The sequence below is a fragment of the Pan troglodytes genome, chromosome 7 (assembly GCF_028858775.2).
Source record: "Pan troglodytes isolate AG18354 chromosome 7, NHGRI_mPanTro3-v2.0_pri, whole genome shotgun sequence".
Taxonomy (NCBI): Eukaryota; Metazoa; Chordata; class Mammalia; order Primates; family Hominidae; genus Pan; species Pan troglodytes.
In genome coordinates this window covers 105341546-105366313 of record NC_072405.2, presented here as the reverse complement: position 1 = coordinate 105366313, position 24768 = coordinate 105341546, and the positions used below count along the sequence as shown (strand labels likewise).

At 37.8% G+C, this 24768-nt stretch overlaps 1 protein-coding gene across 2 annotated transcripts; it reads right to left on the bottom strand.

Moving 5' to 3' along the window:
- Window positions 1-382: 382 nt before the first annotated feature.
- On the bottom strand, window positions 383-23175 carry PLEKHF2 (pleckstrin homology and FYVE domain containing 2). Of its 2 annotated transcripts, none has more exons than XM_016959701.3 (2): window positions 23037-23175; window positions 383-3041 (listed from the first exon to the last, which is right to left on the bottom strand). In XM_016959701.3, exon 2 carries the CDS (start codon window positions 3025-3027, stop codon window positions 2278-2280), a length of 750 nt encoding a protein of 249 aa, XP_016815190.1. In that variant the 5' UTR covers window positions 3028-3041; window positions 23037-23175; the 3' UTR covers window positions 383-2277. The 2 variants fall into 2 exon arrangements, with proteins under 2 accessions (XP_016815190.1, XP_063672510.1); XM_063816440.1 differs by lacking the exon at window positions 23037-23175 and adding an exon at window positions 22736-22823.
- Between the last annotated feature and the right edge of the window lie 1593 nt (window positions 23176-24768).

The window sequence follows — 24768 nt, the reverse complement described above, 5'->3', positions numbered from 1 at the left end:
ATTTGCATTTCCCTGATGATTAGTGATCTTGGACATTTCTTCATATACCTGTCAGCCATGTGTATGTTTCCTTCTGAGACATGTCAATTCAGGTCAAGTCATTCCTTCTAAAAGTAATTGGACAGCAAAGCCAAATTATATTAAGGCACTTCCCAGTAACATTAAGCCGTATCTTCAACATTTGGAAGAATGTTTTCTGAGCCTTCGTGCGGTAAATCCAAAAGGGAGTTTTGTTCACTGCTCTAACCTACTGCCTAGAACAATGCCTGGCACATAGCAGGCACTCACGGTTGTTGAATTATTAGGCAAAATATGCATAATATCTTTATTATCTTAGCAGAGGGGGTAAATCCTCAAGTCACAATATACAGAGAACAGAAAGTAAGTTGTAAAATATTTTTTATTGTAAAAACAAAGTCAATAAAGATTGACAATGTAAATGTTATCTCAGAACATTTCCCCTTGGTTCCTGAATTTGCTAGATTCCTATGTACCAGCAAATCTCCATTAGCATTTCTCAGGTTTCATGATCCTTTTCAGATATGTTGGTTGATTATATGTATATATTGCTTAGAAACAAAAATCCACCTGATATTAAAACAAACCAAAAAAAATCATAAAAGCAAGCAAATGAACAAAAAACCCTAGTTTTGTTGTGCTTTTCTTTCACATTTCCTACAGGGAGATTTGTATATCTCAGATACTTTCAAAATCTAATAGGTAAGTAAAATTAGTGCCTTAACCAAACAGTAAGATACCAAAGAATCCTCCATCACAAGTTACTGAATCAAACTTCTCATGACATTTGCGGTATATTCAGATTTGAAGATTTTTTAAATTTAGAATTTAAAACAAACTTTAGACTGCTGATTTTCCATATTTCAAAGACTGTAGTTGTTTGCAGCATATAAATGGAAAGAGTAGTGCAAAACGCATCAAGTTTTATATGATAAATATATACTTTCAACCTAATGGCTGCCTCAAAAGTAAAGAGTGAACAATTACTTCTCAAAATAAATCTAGATTGACTTAAAGTTCACAATTTAGAAATAGCAATTGCTACTCTATTTCCATAGATTGCAAAATGATTTCAAATACAGATTACACATACAATTGTTTTACAAAAATAGAAATATTGTTTGGGATTTTACAAAACTTTATAAAATATAACACTATATTTGCAAATTCAAGATAGTTTCACACTGAAATAGACAATACTTCCACGATATGAAGTCTAGCCAAACTTAAAGTGGTCTGCCTTGAGGCCATTCTTACATATTATTTCTTCCAAATCTTCAAGCCTAGGTAAATCTGTGCTCTAACACAGGCTTTGTAAAAAAGAGACTGTTTATTTTCAAGGGTTTTATAAGATTTTCAATCCAGAAATAATGTTAAAGCAGAAGAATTTATACCTAAAAAATATGTCTTACTAAAGGTAGAAGCTAATGCAGTATGACAATTCTGTATAACTGATAAATTTCAAACCAAATTCCTAAGAATGACAACTTTTATTAATTTAAAATATGTATTTGACAATTATAATTTGGGACCTATATAAAACAAAAATATAATCACAACTATTTTATGGAAAAATATTTATTCATATAGAGTGAAAATACCTCCAAACTTAGTTATTTGTAGCTGTCAGATGAGAAGTATTTCCTAATTACACCCATTCATAAACACTCATTTTATCACTTCAAAGAGCACCAGTGTATTTTTTCAACAAACCAGAAAGTAAGAAGGTAGGGGCTTATTTCATGTAACAGTGCTATTATGATAAGGCACCACTAGGTATATGAAAAAGCCAAAGTATTTCCAAATCATGTGTTTTTGTTACTGGTGTCTTAACCATTAGACAGGATGGTTAGAAAAAAGCTGCTAACATTATTAATGAACCACATTATAGCCCCTTTCCCACCATTCTGTGCTTTTAGTTTTACTTATAACAGAAATGAAAACAACAACGTAGTACATGATCTGTTAAAACAAACATCTTTTCCCAAACTTCCAAGAAAATAACCTAAAAATAAACAAGAAACAAAAAATTTATCTGATATATTTGCAAAAGCCTAACCCTGTAGAAGAGTGTGAGGAGTGGGAGAAGGCAGGGGGACCTACTTTCTATGGAATATATTGAGGCACATAGGTTACAAGTTTCTCAGGCAAATTCATGGCTAGAACAAAACAGACAGAGAGCTCAGAATCTTACATTTCCCCCAAAGTTGATTTCTCAGATAGCCACACCTGATTAAATACTCCCAAATGTGTCTGTCCTTAGTCACTGCTATCATCATCGTCATCATCATCAGACATATCATTTAAAGGAGACTTCAATGACTGGCTGTAAGAGTCTGATCTAGCAGGCTGGCATGTGGCCATGTCCCCAGCAGAAAGCAGGTCATAGCAGAAGTCACAAATCCGCACAGGCTTAGAGGACTGGCTGGGAAGAAGAAATCTCTTTTCAGAGCAGGGCCCACAGACAACAAAACCACATTTGCGGCAATGGTGGCGACGATTAACAGGTGTGAATTTTGCTTTCTGACAACGCATACATACAGTTGCCTCAGAGTCAGGAACCCAGACAGCAGCATGTTCATTACTGGGTGTCTTCCCACTTTTGGAGAGTAAATCAGTAACACATTTATTTATATGATTCATCCATTCTGATTTCTCCGTAGCAGTGGCAGCATAAACTGCAAAAGATTTAGTTGGTGTCTTGATTAGCCATCCATTCCTTAAGTCTCCCTCATCTTTGATGGAATCAATAGTGACATTTTCCAGGGGAATAATATGTTGTTTGTTATATTTTTTCTTCTGGATGACAATATTGCCATATACAAGAATATCATTAAACAAGAAAAACTGCCTTGCTTTGGGCTTTTTCCTGCACAACTTAGTCAATACTCCTTCTCCAATAAGAACTCGTCCAGGTATAGTTAAAGGTTGACCAGCTGCTCCAAAACAGTTTTCCACTATACTTATACGTCTAGTATTTGCTTCACTGTTTGCCAAGCGATCCACCATCTTTCACTAATAGCCTTTTAAAAAAAAGAAAAAGAAATTAGCACATATAAATTATAAATTCCTATAAGTTAATTATATATAAATTAAGCTAACAAATCATTGCTTTTACACAAAGGCAAAATGTTCTAAAATTCTTTCCCTCTAAGATAATCACTAAGCACATCAAAAGGGCTAACATTTCTCAATTTTTAAAATGATGAAAAACACTTATTTATCATCTCCACGTAGCACCATACTAGTTAAGCAGGTATTTGTAAAAGTATAAACTTCCTACAGACATAATTGAATGAAAGACGATTGGATAATTAACATAACTTATCTCTGCAAAATAATAAACCCCATTCAATGAAATGTAATCTCAATGGGATTCTGAACAATAGGGAACAAAATGTTACATAAACTAAGAAAAATGACTACAATTTTCCAAGTAAGCTATTACCACTGAGCTACAGCCTTAATTCTCTCACCTGGATTACTAGAACTGTTTCCCAACATGTGTCCTGGCCTTCAGTCTTGCCCCCAAATCAATCTTAGGGCAGTGATCTCTAAAACCCTAATTTGACCCCATCATTGCTCAAAATGATCCCTTAACCTATTAAATACAGGGTGTTCACGGCCTTTCATTACTTGGTTCTTGTCACTCCAACCTCACCATAAGTCAGTCTTCACCTCAAATGTCATATTCTAAGAACACTCTACTACTTGTAGTCCATTTCACTGTTGTTCCTTTTACTACTTACTACTGCAGCTAACTCATATTCATCCTTCGAGACTTAGTTTAGGTTATCGTGTCTCCTCCAGGAAGCCTCCTTTAAACTCCCATGCTAGACTAAAACCCTTCCTGTGAGCTATCCATATTCCATGTATATTCTAGCTTCACTTTTACCAAAGGACTGAAATCTGTTCCTCCAGAGACCATGAGGAACCTAAAAAGCAGAGATCATCTGATAGTTTTGTTTGAAACTGATACGGTTTGACACAGAAAAGGTACTAAAAAATGTTAATAACATTTTAACAATGTGCAAAACACCCTATTAATCTAAACATTTAATCTCTAAGTCCAATATTGACTTCACTCAAGTCCCAGAGTTGTATCCTATTTCAAACCTACTAAACTAATACTACTATACTATAACCAAGTCATATTAAAGAACAACAAGCCTTGAGAAGAAGACCATTTAAAGTTTAAAGACTAACAGCATAGTATGTAAGTTCCAGTATTCAGCTCAAAAACTGACACTATAGCCCTTCTTGGCCTTCATTATAAAGGACACTAGAATTCTGGTTATTTCTGAATTCTGTCTCCCTGCAAATCTTGGGTCCTTATAAGGCCCTCTTGTCCTCCACAAAGGTAGGATGTAGCAGGCCTAAAAGTTGTTCCCAAGAATTAATAGGATAATGCATGGTTCCAAACTGGAAAGGTTTCTAATTAGGACTAATATGCCAGCCAATTAAAAGCCTACTATCCTATGCACAAGTACATCACAGAAAAGGAAATAAAAACGGCTAATAAACAGGAAAAGAGGCTCAATCTCTATCATAATTAAAGAAATTATATTAAACATTAGTATATTTTTCACTTAGATTAATAAAAATTTTTAAATTTACTAAGATTCAGTACTCATAAAAGTATAGGGAAATAGGTACCCTTGTACACTACAGAGAATATGTGTATTCACCAATCTAATTAAATAAATTTCACTCACGTGCATAGAGATATGTACAAGGATAATCAGCACAGCATTGTTTATAACAGGAAAACAATTGGAAAAGCTCCAAATAGCCATCAAGAGGAACTGGTTGAAAAAGTTATGACACACCCTTAATCATATATCTTGAGAATAAGACAGATCTAAAACCAGTGACAAGGGAAATGCTCAAGATCTTTAGGTGGGGAAAAGAGATGAACTTCCTGATCTCATTTTTATTTAAAATAAATACCACATTTCATCACATCTAAGATGCTATAGATTTTAAGACATATTTATGTGCAACTCATAAAGAGAAAAATGTTGCCAATTAAACCACAGCATACCGTTGATTATAAGACCAATTTCAAATACATATAGTAAAAAATGTTTATCTTTAGACTCAATGGAATACATATTTCAAAAGCATAATCATAGACATCTGTATCTGTAAGCACACATACAACATAAAGTTAAAAAATATATACTATACTATCAACAATGGTAATTTATCTCTGGAAAGTATAATTATGGATCATTTTTTCATACTTTACATTATATTCAAGCATTCCACAAGTATTTGTCAGGCACTTAGGATCTAGGTGCAGGAAAAGTAAAAATAAACACCACAGGCGATCATACTTGAGTATGTGACAACAGATAAAAATTTTAAAAAATAATAAATTAAACAATACAGGCAAGGTCCCTGCTCTTCAGGGTTTACATTCTAGTTGGAGAGAAGGAAAGAGAAAACAAAATTGAAATCTAGTACTAATCAATGCTATGATTTTTTGTTAAAAGTGATTTTTAAAAGAAACTGAGAGCTATTCAGACTAGATGGTCAGGAAAGGCCTTTCTACAATGTTGTCATTTCAGCTGTACTAGATGGACAGACATAAGAAGGGGTAAGGATAGGGGAGAAGATTCCAGACAAAAGGAGTAACTGCAAAGGCCCTAAAACAGGAAAAGACATTGGCACTTTAAAAAAAAAACTGAAAGGATCTATTTCTCTCCACCTGAATCAACTACTGAGTCCACCCATTTGAACATATCGTTATTAACTCATATACAACACAAACAGATTTCCTATTATTGCTACTATGAGAATTAATACTATCATAAACTTGCACTGTGCTTTTCATATTATTTTCTGATTTGAACTGTTTGAAATGCCTATGAAGTTACTAGAGAAGTTTTTATTGTCCCCCAAAGAAGCATCTAATAATATTAGCTGAACTGTGAGCTGATGAAGAAATTAAGGCACAAAGATATTTAATAATGTAAAAGCAAAACTTAACCTGGAATGAACTCTACTCATAGGGACTCCAACCAATGTGCTGAGCACTTTGCACTTATTACTGTATTTCCTTCTCACAGCAACCTTATGATACATGCACTATTAGCTCCATTTTATGGATGAGTAAACAGCCAAAGAGGGGTTAAATAACTTGCCCAAGGCTGTCACAGCAGAACAAGCCTCAAATCTGATTTCTCTGTGATGTTACGGTATGTTATGGTACACTAATTGTTCCTAAGAACTCCACTGAATCTACAAGAACTCTAAGGAAGCTATTAACTAACCTCTGGACCTTCATTGCAAACCCTAAAAATACTGAAGATAAGGGAATACTACCTTGAACAAATCACCTGAAAGGATGGATATGTCATGATTTACCCAGCTGGTGTCTTGATAATCTTTCATTGTCCAAATGTTTCAATATATTAAGTCTAAATCTTTGTTCATAAATCTTTCTCCCTGTTTAATAATGATGCAACTTAAGCAAGGTTTGGGGCATTATTAATTAGTATTTGGCTGCAGCAAAGCAAATAGCTTTCAAAGTTTGACAATGACCAACATAAACACATTTTATATTGCAAGGTTACAAACACTCGTATAATTATTTCAACAATGAATGATGCATTCTTTTATCTTCATTTATTTTAATGATTCTGGCAGCCCACTTGATTGATTGGTGGGTTGTGACATATATCTGAAAAACTATGGGCATGCACAAAACCTAAGGCCTTTGGCCTTAAGCAGCCTCTTCCATTATCCTTTTTGGTCCTGAATATTTTCTGTATGTGTCAGACATAAAAAAGATGGTAAGCAATGAACTAAAAAACCCAGGAATACATAAATGCTGCCCTGCACACACACACAAACACATATAAGAGAAAGAGAGAATGGTGGTAGGGAAATAGGAGGCAGCAAGGAAAGAAAGGAGTGGAGAGAGGTTATCAAAAGGGAAATCAAAGTACCACTTTTATCTGGGTTACAGCTAGATACCCCAAATAATGTTCTTTGGTAAACTGGATTAGGGCACTACCATTTGGTTCAGGGCCTAAGCAAGGCCTCTCCCTTCCCCTTAAGCCCAAATCTAAATTTACCTCCAGCACACTGAGGTGCCCCAAGCAGTAAGAATGCTACACTTTTGCGAGAGGGTTAGAACACAAGATTACAGGGCCTAGCCAAGGACTGAGTCCTTCCCATATCCTACTCATTGAGGGGAGGAAGCAGAAGAGACCTATAAACATGGCCCAATTTGATTAATGTCTACTTTTCTTGGGAAAGAATACCAGTGTATATAGGAAGAACTAAGAGAAAGCTTTCCCGTCCCCTTGCAGAAATGGCTTCATAGAACAAATTTCAAGAAGTAAATAAAATTACTGGCTCAAAAGGCATGAATAAAGAATCTTGCTACCTTTTACAAAATTTCCATTCTGGAAATAACACCAATTTACCAAGCAGCACAATGACAGTATCCATTTCATCTTGTCCTACATATGGTATTTTTCTTTAAAAATTTCAGCAAGCATGACTGATTTTTAAAAGCATCTTGCTTTATTCATTTTACTCACTTTTATTTAGTGTTTATTCATTCAACAATTACTCACTGAGCACTCTCTAGATGCTGGGTATTACGCTTTTCTTCTCAGAGCTTAGAGGCCAGTGGAAGAGAAAGCCCATAAATAAATAAATAGGTAATTCCAAAAGATGAAGTATAATGAAGGAAATAAGCCGGTTGTCAAGATACAGGGGAAAACTCATTTAGACTGAGTAGTACAAAAAGGCCTCACTGAGGTAGTATTATAAACTGAGTCTTAAGGGATGAGGAGTCAGCCATGCAAAGGAAATACTATAAGCAAAGGTCCTAAGATAGGAAGGAAAAGTACTTTTAATTTAATTGAATGTTTTCTTCCGTAGCTACCTAATGAGGTCAATGATTTTCTAATGTGTTTATTAATCACTTGTATTTTAAAGACTATATATTTAGAGGTTATTAATCTATGATTGTGTTACACATAAAGACTATTAATCCCTTTTTTTTTGTTTTCCTAGTATATTAATCTATAGTTTTATGGTGTTTGACATGAAGTCAGTTGTATTTCTTAAACAGTTAAACTTACAGATCTTTTCTTTGCGCTGTTTTTCTTCCATCACTCCTAAGCTTCCCTATCCAGATATCAGATGCACCTATTTATTATCTATGCTTTATGATACAAACTCTACATTTAATTATTTTATCCACTTAAAATGTATTCTGGCATATGTGAAAATACTTTTTTGCTTTTCAAATATTTGCATTCTAAAAGAGCTAATTAATTGTTCCAGAAACACCAAGAACTGTGTGACCTCAGATATCCTTACTTGTACATGGGAATAATAGCAGATACATCAAGGAAAAGATGAATGAGATAATGCATATAAAACGTTCAGCAAGCAGTCAACGAGTGGTAGCTTGCATTAATTGATGTCACTCTCGTATTAAATTTTTACCTATTCTAAGATCTGCTTCTGGGCTATCTGCTTTAATCCATTAATCTGTTTCATAATTCTTATGTCAGTACCATATATCTGGTAGCTCTATTCTAGACCATTACTCAACTTTCTTAAAAACATTTTAACTAATCTTGTTTATTTGTCTAGATAAAATCTACTTAGAATAGTGCTTCTCAACCTTAGCTTCACATTGGAATCACAAGGCAGATTTAGTCTCTGGCATATCAGAAAAAAATGTTCACCTCAATTGACTATCTGGGTCCAAAATACTTTTTGTCTTTAATATTTTAAGTAATTTTATGACGAATTTACAAAAGTGAGAATAAAGGGGTAGTTTTAAAAAAAACTTTAAGAGAAAGCTTTATAAAAACTTATAACAAATTTTTAAATTCCATCTTTCTCTGATATTAAAGGTATATATATCTGAAATAGGAAACATCCTTTGAATGAAACTTTGAATGCATGAACGTGTATTATTTCCATTTTTTGTCCTTAGAAATATTGTTCATTAATTCTTGAGTTTGAAAAAAACTCATCTAGGAAATCATCATTTGAAGACTCACAGTCTAAGGTTTCACTTATACAATTAAATTCACTATCATTATTAAGTGTTGTTTCTTTGCATTTATCTTCTGACTTGTCTAATAGTTCTGAAATGTCTTCCTTTGCCTTTTTTCTTCACTATTAAAGACAGAAAATAAAAAATGAAAAAATATGAATTCCCAAATATGTTAAATGAAAGCTTAGAAGAAAAATGCTAAAAAGGATGATCTCAAAACTGTTTTCATATTTTTGAGAAATGATACAGTAGTGATGCTATATTTCACCATTGCATCATCCTTCTTGGCAATTCTATCACTCTTCCATTTTCTTCTTTTTGGCATAATTGGGGGAAATTAATGAATAATGATTAAATAATTCGCAGGAAAATGAAATAGCAAAATGCTTCAAGATATAGGAAAAGCAAAATCACTAAGAACCCATAATATATCTTAGATTTATAAATGCCCAATGAAACCATATGGTAACTGCACACTAGAATGAGTTTTATTTTGCTTTTTAAAATAAGTAAATTTTGTTTTTGTTCTTTGGAAGACTCTATGAAATGAGTTATAAAATATGAAATCAACATAATAATAACTACTCAGAAAAGAAACCCAAAACCCAAAATTAAGAACAATGAACTCTGCTGATAAATATCAAGGGTTAAGAAACACCAATACCTAGATTCTTCCCCCAGACAGTCTAATTTTATTGGTCTGGGGTATTGCAGGGTAAGACCTGTGCACCGGAGTTATTTTTAAAGCTCCTCAGATAATTGTAACATGTAGCTAAGGTTTAGAACCATTTTTTAATTACAATAAATAAATAAAAGAATAAAATCCCACTGAAATGTTGATGAAACTTACATTATATCCATAAATTACTTTAGAATTAACATCTTCACAGTTTTGAGCATTTAAGGGTGATAGTTATCTCCTCCCAAGGCTTCAAATCTTTTATGGCATAGTAATTTTGTATGTTTCTTCTGTAAGATAGTTACACTTTTTAAATAGGCTCCCAGATTTTGTATACTTTTTGTTGCCACTTTGAATCTAAGCTCTTTTTTACAGTAAGTTTTCTAATTAGTTGAAACTGTTAATAGGAAAACTATTGATACTTGTTTCTTTTCACATTCAGGTACTTCATAGAATTCCATTAATTTCAACAGTTTTCCATTTGACTTTTTTTTTTTTTACGTTGTCTTCTTTTCCAGCAGTGCCTGGCTGTGTTAATTCACAGTTAAAACGTAAAAATTAGAGCAGAAGCATATCTTTTATAAAGCCAGCTTTTATATACCAATTTTTAAAAATAATGAAAGGTTTCAAGTCATCTTCTTCACACTACAGACAAGAACTGCATTTACATTGTCTAAGCTCCATCCTAGTCTAGGTAACATCTTGCTTTTAAAGTAACATGTTCTTCAGTGGGGTGTCTACCACCTGTTAAAAATGTAATACTAGAAGATAAAAAATTCTTTAAAAAAAAAAAAAAAGACACAGAATCCTACTTACAATTGAGAAGAGAGACCAAATGTCATAGACTACTATGTCCTAGTTCTCCTTGCTGGAAATCAATACTTCTTATCTCATCCTTACAGGTGAGTTTAAAATGAAAACAAATCTAATTTTATTTCTTACATATACCCATGATATCTGTTACCAGTGAGCTTCAGTATTCAACTGTGCATTATAGTGAAAAACCAATGAACTATGAACTAAAGGACCTGGATTCTAATCTTGGTTCAGACACTAAATAAGTGATTTCATACAAATTACTTACCTTTTTTTTTTTTAAAGAAGAAAACATAAATAATTTTTAAAGCCCTTTCAGTCCTTAAAATAGTGAGTCTTTGATAGTAAATGGGCCATATTTTCTGGTTTACTGTAGACTTACTTGTCTACAAGTTAATTTTTAATCAAATTTATGACTCTTAATCTCAATCAAGATTTTAAAATCCGTGTTACTGCCGGATTGAAACTTTACAGAAAATGTAAAAGGAAAGGGAGAAACTAACAAGCAACTGGAGAATGGGGGTAAAAACAAACAGCAATAAACTACCAGAGGTACATCCTCCTGAGCAAATGTATAACAGTAAAGCAAACTATTCCTCTCTTAACACATCTAAGTCAAATGAACAAATATTCTGAGTACCTACCATCTGCAAGGGACAAGACAGTTCTTACTTTCAAAAGTTCTACAGTCTAGTAACCAGAATAATAATCAGGGAATTCTTGGTAAGAGTCTCAATAAATCATTAGGATGATAAAGCAAAAAAGAAATACTTGGCCGGGCGCAGTGGCTCACGCCTGTAATCCCAGCACTTTGGGAGGCCAAGGCGGGCAGATCACAAGGTCAGGAGATCGAGACCATCCTGGCTAACACGGTGAAACCCCTGTCTCTACTAAAAACACAAAAAATTAGCCAGGCGTGGTGGCGGGTGCCTGTAGTCCCAGCTACTCGGGAGGCTGAGGCAGGAGAATGGCTTGAACCCGAGAAGTGGAGCTGGCAGTGAGCTGAGTGAGCCTCGGTGACAGAGCAACACTCCATCTCAAAGAAAAAAAAAAAAAGAAATATTTCAAAATTTAGTAAATTGCGTTTGGAATTTTATTAAACTCTACTTATTCCATCTAAAAGAGAGGTCAAGATTTTTTCTGTCCCTTCCCACCAGCATTTCTGCCACTGTGGCCAACCGATTACACAGTATGTGTTGTAGAAATTATTAGTGATAAAAGGAAGAGGTTCATTTCTTTGGTAAGACAAAACTTTCATATGTTAATTTTAAATGTATTAAAACTGGATTGAGAAACATGGAAACTTCAAAATTCTGATTCACATTTAGAGAGAGGTCAGTTTTTTTTTCCTTTAAATCTCTTATAGGCACCAAATATGCCTATTACTGAAAAGTAGACTTATTCTACAGTCTCAGCCAAGAAAGAAAAAAAGGAAGTTAACATTTACCCAGCACCCACACATGTGCATAATAGCACATTCACATTATACTCTTTCATTTAATAATCTCGATTTTGTTAAGTGATCATTACTTTAATTTTACAAAAAAACTGAGTCATGAACTAACTAAGCAATTATCAAATGGCCTCACAGTTTTTTGGTTTTTTTCTGGGTTTTTTTTTTTTTTTTTTTTTCTTGAGACAGAGTTTTGCTCTTGTCACCTAGGCTGAAGTGCAATGGCAAAATCTCGGCTCACTGCAACCTCTGCCTCCCGAGCTCAAGCAATTCCGACTCAGCCTCCTGAGTAGCTGGGATTACAGGTGGCCACCAGCACATCCTGCTAATTTTTGTATTTTTAGTAGAGACAAGGTTTCATCATGTTGGCCAGGCTGGTCTCGAACTCCTGACCTCAGGTGATCCACCCGCCTCGGCTTCCCAAATTGCTGGGATTACAGGTGTGAGCCACCATGCCCACCCATTTTTTTAAAAATGCATATTCTTTCCATTATACCTTCACCTTCAGAAATAAATATGACAAGTATTTTTTGCATATGGACCTATATTATGTATTTGGAATGGCCACTGACAAAATAAGAGGAAAAAAATTACATATCTATGGTAATAATCATAAGATATACTCAAAATGATTCTTCAAATACTAAAAGGAAGTAAAAGGCAAAGCTATGACTAATTTAGGGTACTAGTAAAGGCAGTTTCAAATAGGTTAGATTTGATAGAGAAATAGTACATAACAACAACTAAGTCATAGTTGAATATTTTAGAAAATGAGTTTGGAAAATCACAACAGTCACACTGGAGGTTTAAAAACATCTTTAGAGAGGTAGGAGAGAGGGAACAAATATAGACTTCAAGTTCTAAACAAGCCCTCTAAATTTGTATTATTTAAATCAGGGGTGTCCCATCTTTTGGCTTCCCTGGGTCACACTGGAAGAATTGTCTCAGGCCACACATAAAATACACTAACATTAATGATAGCTAATGAGCTAAAGAAAAAAAGAAAAAGAAAAAAAAATCACACACACAAAAAATCTCATAATGTTTTAAAAAAAGTTTACAAATTTGTATTGGGCCACATTCCAAGCTGTCCTGGGCTACATGCACCCCATGGGCTGCAGACTGGACAAGTTTGATTCAAATCATCCTACACAAGGCAAGATTAATATTCTTTAACTATAGCTATAATCAGGTAAGTCTATTCAGAAACCAGATTCCTTGGCCAACAGAATCAAATCTAAAATCCTTAACTTGGTATTCAAAGCCCTTCACAGTCAAGTCCTAACCTGCTGCAATCTATCTTTCCAGTTTTACCTCTTTCTCTACATTCTCTGTTATAGTCAAACCAGACTACCAGCTATTACCAGAATATGCTCTGGGCTTCTTTCCCTACCTCTAAGCTCGGCATGTCCTCCCTCCTTTGTTCTTCTCTATTTACTGAAATCTCACCAATTCTTCAAGACACACTCAGTTCGATAGCCTCACAGCCAAATATTGTGGCTGGGTATATCCTGTGGCCAGGTGAATCCTCACACCATTTTATTTGTACCACTTTATAGCACTTATAGTCTATTTGTTTCATAAAAATGTGTGTACTTGCTCATTCCCAACAGATGTGGAGATTCCTTAAAAAAAGATTATTTCCAGGCCGGGCGCGGTGTCTCACGCCTGTAATCCCAGCACTTTGGGAGGCCGAGGCGGGCGGATCACGAGGTCAGGAGATCGAAACCATCCTGGCTAACACGGTGAAAGCCCGTCTCTACTGAAAATACAAAAAGTTAGCCAGGCATGGTGGCGGGCGCCTGTAGTCCCAGCTACTTGGGAGGCTGAGGCAGGAGAATGGCGCGAACCCAGGAGGCGGAGCTTGCAGTGAGCCGAGATAGTGCCACTGCACTCCAGCCTGGGCGACAGAGCGAGACTCCATCTCAAAAAAAAGAAAAAAAAAAAAAAGATTATTTCCTCCAACTTTGTATTTGCAATAGCACCTAAAAAAAATGCTTGCATAAATGGCATCAATGTGCCAATGTGCACTGAACTGAATATAATCAGCAGTTAGAAGTGGCAGCAGCTCCCAATCTTGAGTTTGATGAAAATCAAAGACTTCATTTTTAACATCTATATTAATTTTCACAGAAAACAGGAACCACACCCTACCCATCAACTGCTTCACTGGACCCACAGATTTTAAATTTACAAGCAAATGTTGTGGCCCATTTAAGTACAGTATGTAATTAAAAATTCTAAGTATTGAGCAAGGCAGATCCTGTTTTTTAAAAAATTTCAATCTCATGGTAATATATATAAATGATTTCTTTCTCCAAAAAGCACAGCTGTTTAGTTAGTAAATAAAAAATGATGATTACGTGCATATTTTCATCATCACAAAACTCAGATTCAAAAACTCACATCATTTCTAAAAGTATTTGTACAGGGGCAGCTGTACAGTGCTGACAGCTGTAAAGAAAGCATTGGATAATATCTAAAAAATAGCTTGGGCATAATGGCACAAGCCTGTAATCCAGCACTTTGGGAGGCCGTGGCAGGCAGATCCCTTGAGACCAGGAGTTCAAGACCAGCCTGGACAACATGGTGAAACCCCATTTCTACCAAAATTACATAAATTAGCCAGGTGTGGCGGTGTGCACTTGTGGTCCCAGCTACTCGGGAGGCTGAGGCGGGAGGATAGCTTGAGCCTGGGGGGCCAACGCTGCAGTGAATCATGACTGCACCACTGCACTGCAGCCTGGACCACAGAGCCAGAACCTGTCTCAAGAAAAAAATTAATTAATTAAATAATATCTGAAAAATAAACCTGGTAAAGCTCAACTAAAACACTACTGAGGAATTAGTTATCCTGTGACATCCCTGACCAATTTTCTTTAGTATCATTCAAAACAATTACAACCTGCTCACTACATTCAAGGTTTATGTTTGGTGGAAAAAAAGAACAAAGCAGACACTAGGAAATAAGATATATGCCACAAGGTTAATACAAAACACAAGGAGATAAGTACTATAATAAAAACATTAGCAAAGTAGTAAGGAAGCAAAAAAAGCAAAGAGTGAGGGCATGGCACAGAGAATACAGCATTTGAACACTGAAAACAGGTTGTGAAGAATGAGCGGAATTTAAGAAGGCAAAAAAATGGCTAAATAAAGGCACAAAGCTTTGCAAGTAAAAACGCACATAAAAAGTCACACTGGGCAAGGTGCAGTGGCTCAAGGCTGTAACCCCAACATTTTAGAAGGCCGAGGCAACCAGATCACTTGAGGTCAGGAGTTCGATACCAGCCTGGCCAACAGTGAAACCCCGTCTCTACCAAAAAAAAAAAAAAACACACAAAAATTAGTCAAGTGTGGTGGCATGCACCTGTAGTCCCAGCTACTTGGGAGTCTGAGGCAAGAGAATTGCTTGAAACCAGAAGGCAGAGGTTGCAGTGAGCCAAGATCGTGCCACTGCACTCCAGCCTGAACCACAGAGCAAGACTCCCTCTCAAAAGAAAAAAAAAAAAAAAAAAAAGTTACACTGTACAGCTGCAGCAGAGGCTGTAGGGGAGTTATTTAGTGGGAAAAGGGGGGAAAAATAACACAAAATCTTGTTACTATCTAAGACTTCCTTCTGAAACTTTTGGAAGGAGTGGCCTGATCTGATCTGGATTTTTCTAAGATAACTGTAGAAACAACGAAAGATAAATTGAGAAGGAAGAGACTGAAAACAGGATCCAGTTGAAAAGTAACTGCAAAAATAGAGGGGAAAGTTGATGAAGAGTCTGAAGCTTACAATAGGAAAATAAAGGATAGGTCAGATTCAGAATCGCAGACTGGATATAGAAGAGTAAAGCTAAAATTAATCTCCAGGGTTTTAGTCTAAGTGATTAATTCAAAAGCAAATAAAACCATTAATTTTTAATGAATTTCAAGTAGTCAAACATTTATTATCACTTGCTCTGTGCAAAGCAGTATTAAAGGACAGAAGATACTCAAAACTGAAAACCTCTGAGGAAGAGAAAGACAGCTATATTCTCATATTTATATAGACAAGTATATATAATTCAGTTGTGTTTCTATAGGAAAGATTATCATGGGAGTAACTGACAAAGAAGGAAAAAAACAAAACAAGGAAGGGGTTTGGTATCCCTATAATGTGCTATAAACTGAGGTATACAATTAGCTTAAATCTGTGCAAAGTCTAAAACAGCAGAGGAAAAACAAGCCAAAAACTTTTTAACTTAAAACAAAACAAAACAAAACAAAACAAAAACAGTGGTAAAGGTCCCAGGGCCAAGGAGTTGAGGTGGGATGTAATTTTGACCAGGTAGAACATCTAGGAACATGTCTTGTAAGGACCAGAAATTCAAGCTGGGCCTTAAAGCAAAAGTAGTAGCTCAAACTGTCTGGGGTTTGGGGATGGATGATGGTACACAAGACTATTCCCCCAGAGAGGAAATAATGGAGCCTAGGCCAGAGGAGGCAAGGTCAGGAGAAGGCATAGTGATAAGAAGTCTGGTAAGATAGGGATGAGACAAACTGCAAAAGAAAGCAACCATCAGATAGAAGAGTTTACACTTTATTATACAGGCCATGGGAAGACAAAGGTTTTTAAATAGGAAAATATTAATCAGACACAGAAGCAGTACACGGGATGGACTGAAGAGAATATGAAGAAGCAAGACTGAAGACAAAGAAACCAGTCATATGAGGATTACAACAATCTCTAAATGAAAGGTAAGAAAAGCCTGAACCACAATAATTGGCAGATAACTGAGGCATAGCAGATAGGATTTAGGAAATAACTGAACACATGGATGAAAAAGGACTGTAAGATGACTTCAAAGGCTTAAGGGTAAGCCACTGGGCAGATGCTAGCTTTGTTTTAGGAGAGAGAAGAAATCAGTTTGGGACATGTTTATCTTGAAGTCCTCCAGGGCATCCACAAGACAAACACATCTGCGGGACAGAGATGCCAGGATGGGCAGGGAGCTCCAGGACAGAGAGATTTGGTAGTCACCCACCTAGAGATGCTGGCTGATGCTGGAAGAAAAACGAGAGCAGAGGACTAAACTTTGGGGAACCCCTAGTTTAGAAAGCAGGAGGAAAATTTAAGGGAAAAAAGAACGGGACACAAAGGAGCACAAAGCACCTTTTCAACCTGCTCTCATATGTTTCACAACTCTCAGAGACTAAATAACCTGCCAAAAGGTCACAATCAGCAGTGGGACACATGGGAAAAAAAAAAAAAAAATCAAGGACTAATGGCAATGTGTAACAATAAAATATCTGAAATTTTTACCCACAAAAATTTAACCTGGAGAAATAAACTGGAGAAAGGGGGTGGAGGGGGTGTGGCACATAAAAAGTTTTCCCTCTGGCATTAACTCTAATAGTGAAAAATAAAACCTAAATTTCTAGCTGAGGAACAGTTAAATGTATCACAAAAAGCCATCATAAAAGAAAAAATTTACTACTAAACTTTTAAAACTTCATAATTGGGGGAAGAACATTAAAGTAATATGGCAAAGGGTCAACATTTATTGATTGATTGACAGGACAGGGTCTTGCTTTGTCACCCAGGCTGGAGTGCAGTGGCACAGTCTCAACTCACTGCAACCTCTACCTCCCAGTCTCAAGCGATCCTCCCACCTCAGCCTCCTGAGTAGTTGGGACTATAGGCATGCCACCCTGCCCAACTAATTTTTGTATATTTTGTAGAGACGGGGTTTTGCCATGTTGCCCAGGCTGGTCTCAAACTCTTGGACTCGAGCAATCTGATCTGCCCATCTTGGCCTCGCAAAGGGCTGGGATTACAGGTGTGAGCCACCGCACCCGGCCAACATTTGTAATATACAAAGGGCTCCTGTAAATCCACAAGAAAAGAGGAAAATATCCCAACAGAAAAATAAGAAACAAATGTCAATTTAAAAAAAATGAAAATGACCAGTAAATTTAAAAAATGACACTCAGTCCCAATCAAATAAAAATTAAAATGATATTCATATATTACTCACCTAAGATGTGGTAAAAATGGACCCTCATATTCTTGACAATACTGTATACACACTGGAACAACTTTTCTAAATGCCATTTTGGCAATAGAAATGCTTTAGAAAGTTTATACAATTCTATTTCCAATAATATATACAAAAATTAAAAGTGTACAAAGTTGTTCACATGAAGTTCACTGTAGCTTTGTCTAGAATATAGAAAAGCTGGAAACAACCTAAATATTTAACAATAGGAGACTAAATAAATTATGGCACATCCATTAATTTTTATGCAGTTTTTTAGAAAACACAATATTTAATGTGAAATATTGTTAAAGCATTTTATTAAATAAAAGTTTCTAAATAGCACATATAGTATAAGCCTACTTGTTATTTAAAAGTGGCTGATATGCACCAAAAAGTTAGTAGTGGTTATCTCTAAGCACTAGACTAATAATAGTTTGATACGCCTAATTATCTTATAATGAACACATTCTCTCATAGACAAAAAAAAGCCTTTTAGTTTGGGAAGAAAATACAAAGAAGAATGTGTAGAAAAATATAAGTATAAAAAGTAAAATAGTTATATGTACAAGTAATAAAAATGTGATCAAAGAACACAAAAATCTTTCTTTTTCCCCAACTGTTGTTTAAATGAAACAAGTACAAAGAATTAAAAATAGTTCCACTTCTGAAAAAGGGGTGGGGGGGGGGGAAGATGAAGAAGTTGGTGCAAAGAAGAAAATAGAAAATTCACATCATAAAATCTTAATCATTTTAGAAGGAAGTAAGGTCATCTGCTCAAAGTGTTTCGAGACTGGGGTTAGCAACCTGACTGGAGTGAAAAAGCAACAGAGAAAATAAGTCAACTTGGGGATAAGAAAAGGATTAGAAAGTGACTAGTATAAAGCAGGTAGAAAACAAGTATGTAACGATCACCAAAAGCGTGACTTTGGGGGAGAGTGTAGGGCAGGGACAAAGGTAGAAAACTGACCAGTTACACCCAGCAAAGGTCAAGGAGAGGAGGGACTATGTGGTCTAGTGAGTTCATGGTTAGAACATGAACTACAGAGTTCAAGGTTGAAAAGAGGGAAGACAACTAATGGCCTAGGAGGGACTGGAGGTGACAATAAGGACAAAAAGCTGCTTTACCAGTTATGACAGAAAAGAGAAAGAGAAAACAGACCCTTGCATCGCCATCTGGCCACAGGGTTTAAGACCTGAGGTAGAGTGGTTCTGAATGATGACAAGTAACATGGTCACAACATGCAGGCTGCTGTTGTAGAGTAGCAGTGGGGGTCACCGGAGTTAGTGAAGTGTAGTTCCAAAATGTGGCCATTCTGGCCAGAAATGAATGTAACCCTTACTTAACCTCTATGCACTTCACTTTCCTCAGCTGCAAATACTTAATACATCCTTTCTAGCCTGACTGATAGGAATCTGGCTGGCAGCTAACCCCTCTGCATTTTACTCAACTACAAAATGAAAAGCATTAGAAAGGAGATGGGAAATTGAGTTAAATCAAAGGTTCTCCACCTGACTGAACACTAAAATCGGGGATGTTTTAACAAAGAGGAAAAATTACCTTTGTTCTGTCCCCAAACCCAGTAATTCTGATTTATTTGTCCTGGGGTGGGATCCAGGCAATATTATTTTTAAGTAGCTCTTCAGGAGATTTTAATGTGCAGCCAAGGCTGAAAACTGAACTAGGTATTCCTACAGGCTGCTTCCATTTAAAAATTTTTAAATTCTATGATTCTATATAATTCACTGCCACTCTGTTCATTTGTTAAAATAATAGCTACTATCGTATTCCAGGCCCTTCCACAAACATCGAATCTTGGGTGACCCTCACGCTAACACTGAGGCAAATATTTCTGTGCCCATTTCACAAATGAGTCCAGTGAAGCTTACAGAAGTGAAGCGGCTTGTTCAAGAGTCACAAGCCAGCAAGGAGCTGAGTCAGGACAAGGTTTATTTGTTCCAGTCCATCCTATATGCAACTTGCTTTCTTTCCAGTGCATTCACAGCAACTATTTGAATGCCTTTTATTCTCTTCTCAGGACCTCCCTAAATTGAGCACATTAGTTTGTGGTTTACAGTTTGACAGGGGAGAAAGTTATCTTGGGTGGGGGCAGGAAATAAACCCCGAATTCTATAGCCATTACAGAATTACAAAACACCTTAACCTAGAGAGGTTTTCCAACTTAAAACAGCACTGTGAAAGTGTATCCATGAAGTATTTTTTATTCAGTTAAGTCAACACATACATTGCTTTTAAATATTGAGCAGGCAGCTCATGTACAAAGCTGGTTCATCAAAGATAAACAAAAAAAATTTTTTTTCATATACTTTCTATTAAGCAGGGCATTCTAAAAATTCTAAGACAATTCCGGCAAAACAATAATTGATAGAGCTATAATGAGATTTGTTCCAAGAGCTTAAATGTATAAATATGATCTTTAAATTTTTCAAGCATTAACAATATTTCCATCAAGTTCAAATACATTCAATCACACTTAAAATTATGATTAGAATCCTTTTGATGATCCATGGCTTCTCTCTCATACATCAGTAATTATACTTTAATCCATTATCTACTTAGAAATTTCATAAATATTCAAGTTCTGTACCCCCAGGCGAAAATTCACTCAGGTACTAAGTTAAATTCTCAACAAAACAACAACAAAACATATGTGTATGTGTATGTGTGTGTGTGTGTGTGTGTGTGTGTGTGTGTGTATATATATATATATAATAGAAACCAATTTGTAATTTAATGGAGTTGATGGCATGTACTAGGAAAAAGACTACAAAGAAGATTTAACTATGATGCTCATGGAATTTACAATTTCAAAAGAAATTCATGAAGCATATTTACAAGGAACAAACATACGTGTACTCATCCATTCAAACCTTTCCTGAGCATCTGCTATGTTCTTGGCATGCAGGGAATGAAGAGGCAAATCAGACCCGATGTGTTGCCTGCTGTCAAGGAGATGTCATGACAGAATCTATGCGATATTTACAGTAATACCATGGGAGAAATTAATTGATTTCTGGAGAGGGCAAGGGAGTGGAATGAGAGAACAGAGCAGAAAAGGCTTCAAAGAGTATAGGCTTAAGTATTTTTAAGGAAAAAATTTCATCACAAGGATCACCTGTAAATCAGCTCGCTGGGAAATAAGTATTTATACTGAAGAACTAAATTCAAGTCAGAGCAGTGATAAGAGCAAACGAGATGGACAGATTGCTCCAGAAGACTGAGTTATGTATCCTACAAAGTTATGCTACAGGAAAAATGAAAAGGCTTCAGAGTCATAAGATCTCAGTTAAATACCAGCTTGGCTGCTACACTTGTGAAATTAGTTAATTTCATTTCTAAATAAAAAATATTATAATGCCATTTACTTGACAATGAAGCAAAACTAAAAGAATTTTTAAGAACAACAGAAATTGGCAATACAGCCTGAGCAACATGGCAAAACCTTCTCTCCACAAAATTCAAACAAAAATTAGCCAGGTGTGGTGATGCGCTCCTGTAGTCCTAACTACTCAGGAGGCCGAGGTGGATCACCTGGGCCCCGGGAGTTTGAGGCTGCAGTGAGCGGAGATGACACCACTGCACTCCAGCCTGGGCGACAGAGAGAGACCCTGTCTAGGAAAAGGAAAAGGAAGGAAGGAAAAAGAGAAAAAAGGAAAAAGAAATTGACAATCAAATATGAGCAGAAGCTGTATTTTTAGATCTAAAAAGTAAAATTCTCCAAGAATTTGGGGTTTTAGGGCTTACTGTATTTGTGTTTAAGAGCCTTTTCAGTTCATTTAACAGAATTTTAAAGCAAGATGTCTTTATTTAAAAATCATTTAGATTCATTTACTGAGGCTGAATATTTTCTTCTGAAGCTTAGTCACTATACTAGTTTTATTTAGAGGCCGATTACGTGTGCTTTCCAAATAAATAGCTTAATACCATTCATCCCCCGTGTGGTCGGGACCCAAAGGGATTATAATGAAGCCTTCGTTAATACTGAATTAACGTGAAGACCCCACGAGCTGCCAGAGTATTAAAAAAAAGTAAATGCTCAAAACGCGGTAGGCATTCACCCTTAAGAAACTAAAGGGAGGGGAAAAAAACTTCAAACTGTCAAGATCACTTCTTATTCTTAAGAGAACACATGCCTTTAAGACTCTCAAAGTTTGTGTCTAAATCTTTCTTTAATGAGTCTCTTCAGCAACGTACTACACAACACGACAAAGAAGGCATTTATCAACAACGCGTTTTGTGAGTCTATGAATTACCGAGGAGGGCTTAGGTGTCTGTAACCTTCATACCCACTTCCACCGCACACTCAAGTTATTGCTGGAATGTACGGAGAGCACACAAGGCTATTCAAGCAACACCGGCAGCGCGCTCTCGGCCTTCAATCACGTTTTTAAAAAGAAAAATAAATTCGGCAAAGGATCATAAAACTTGAAAAGGCTCCAAATAAATAAACCATCGCTTCTATCAGAGCAAGTTCTGCGGGGCCATTTTTGTCTCCCAAGTGACATACAAATATGTAGTTCAGGTCATAAGGTCCCCGACACGCAGACCCTGCAAACTTTTCGGCCAGAAATTTGTCGCGACCCTGAGACGCCCCCGGCCGTGTCCAGGACCCCCGTCCTCAGGCCCCACAACTTCTCACCCGGCCTCGGGGCTCCTTCCCGCGTCCGCCGGCCCCCGCCCCGCAGACCCGTGGACCGGACCCTACCCGGCGGCCCCCGTTCCCCCGCGGCGGCGGCGGCGTCCTACGGGCGGGCGCGGCTCGCTCCCGGGCTGGCGGGACGGCGGCGGCAACTGGCCCGCGGGCCGGCCCCGGCGCGAGGGGAGCGGCCGGGAGCGCCCCGTTTCTCACAGACCCCAACATGGCGTCGGCCGCCACCGCCCGCGACGACGACACCTCCCGGCGCTGCGACGGCTCCGGGACCGCGGGAGGAAGCGCCCGGAAAGTTTCGCGTCTCCCCTCCCGGCCCGTCAGGAGCCGGCGGACCACCCACCCGGGCTTCACCTACCCCGACGGCCGCGGGCGGCGGCGGCGGCGGCGGCAGCGAAGGCGAAGGTCCGATCCTCCTGGTCGCGGACGCAGGGCGCGGACTCTGCCCGTTCCCCGCCGGGGCCTTCCAGGGTGTGTGCTGTCCGCAGCCCCGCGCAGCCGGCGCGATCCAGACGCGGTGGGCGGGCTGGCCGCCAGCACAGCCGCTCGCAGGTGACTCCCCCGCCCCTCCAGTCGAACCCGACAACGGCTGCCTGGGCTGGCCTCTCCCCTGCGCGCGCACGGGCGCGCCCCCGTCCACACTCCGGGCGCGAGCGCGCGGGCACGAGCACACCCACACCCCTCGCTCCCCGCCCTTTCTTGCCAGTTCCCTCGCCCCGCCCCTCGCACCCCTGGCGACGCGCTCTAGGGGCGGGGCCTTTGGCGGAGGCCACACCCACCCAGGCCGGCCGCGGGCGGAGCTTGTCCATGTGTGAGGTCGGGACGCGCTCCCGCGACGCGTTGAGGTGCACGTGAGGCGCCTTACCTGACTTTCCTGACTCCGACCAGCCCTTAGAAAGTATTGCTCAACTGTCTACGAAGTTCTTAGGGAGACTGGAATAATAGAAGGAAGACACCTCCCCACCCACAACAGGCCTCCCCAGGGAACTGAAGAACGAGAAAGGCAGGCTTTGGATCTAAATGCCCAAAGGCATCGGTACTGGCATTTGCTGCTCCCATTTAGCACAGCAATCCTTTCCGTCACACTTTCCCTTTGCTTTACCTAAAATCCCTCCGCTTGAAACCAAGGGAACTGCGGCGACACACACATACCCTACGTGCTCCACCCAGCCCTTTCTTTTAAATGCATACTTTAGAATTCTGGTCTTTCCAAAACTTTGACGACACAAAACCCCATCAGCCTACTTCACATACCTAGAAACTGTAATTATTGCATAGTATATAAGGTTAAATGTGCCCTAATTGATCTGATAGCTAAGCGCTCTGATGGGTTCGTAGAGAGGTAACGAAGTTGCTTAGGGTAGACTAGGGATGGGGGCGAAGTAGGGAGAACAGCATACTTATTTTAAACAAAGTGTGTGTGGTGTGTAGGAGGAAATTGGGTTTTGGTAAATTTTATATTTCTTATTCATCTATTACTTCAGTAAGTTGTTTTAACCTGTGTTTGATTGCTGTTGAATTAGAGTCACTACCAGCCAAGCTGCACGTGGATGAGCACCTAGGGATGAGAGCAGACTTGGGTTCCGCCCTGCTCTTCCACCTGGGATCTTCCTCCTCCAGGCTTGTTGCCTCCTATCCTCCCCTATTTCAATAGAGTTTGTCTCTGAAACAAACAAGTCTTTTTTTAAATTAATAATTAGAACAAAATTGGCAAAGATGAACTTTTTTTAAATGGGGAAAGTTGTATGATCACACACACACAATCTTTCGTGTGTTAGAGTTGTCTCTAGATGAGTACAGATGTCACCAGGACGCTTGTCCGTACCATCACTCTACCTCATTCACCTCTACGTGCACAGCAATATCTATCAGTGGGGAAAAGGCAGGACTAAATAATGCCTAAAATCCTTTTAAATTTTTAAAGTAGGAATTGCTATGTCTAACTGGTTGTCTAAGGTCAAGCCTAGAGCATTAGTTATCAAATATTTTTGGTCACTCACATTAGTAAAAATGTTTGCCCTCCTCACTTCCCATGTACTTATTTAGCTTAAGTAAAGTGCATAGATAGAAGCCAGAATGACTGTAATCAA

What these genes read in the sequence shown, in the direction of transcription:
- PLEKHF2 (XM_016959701.3), bottom strand. Translation starts at nt 3,027, where the DNA reads ATGGTGGATCGCTTGGCAAACAGTGAAGCAAATACTAGACGTATAAGT.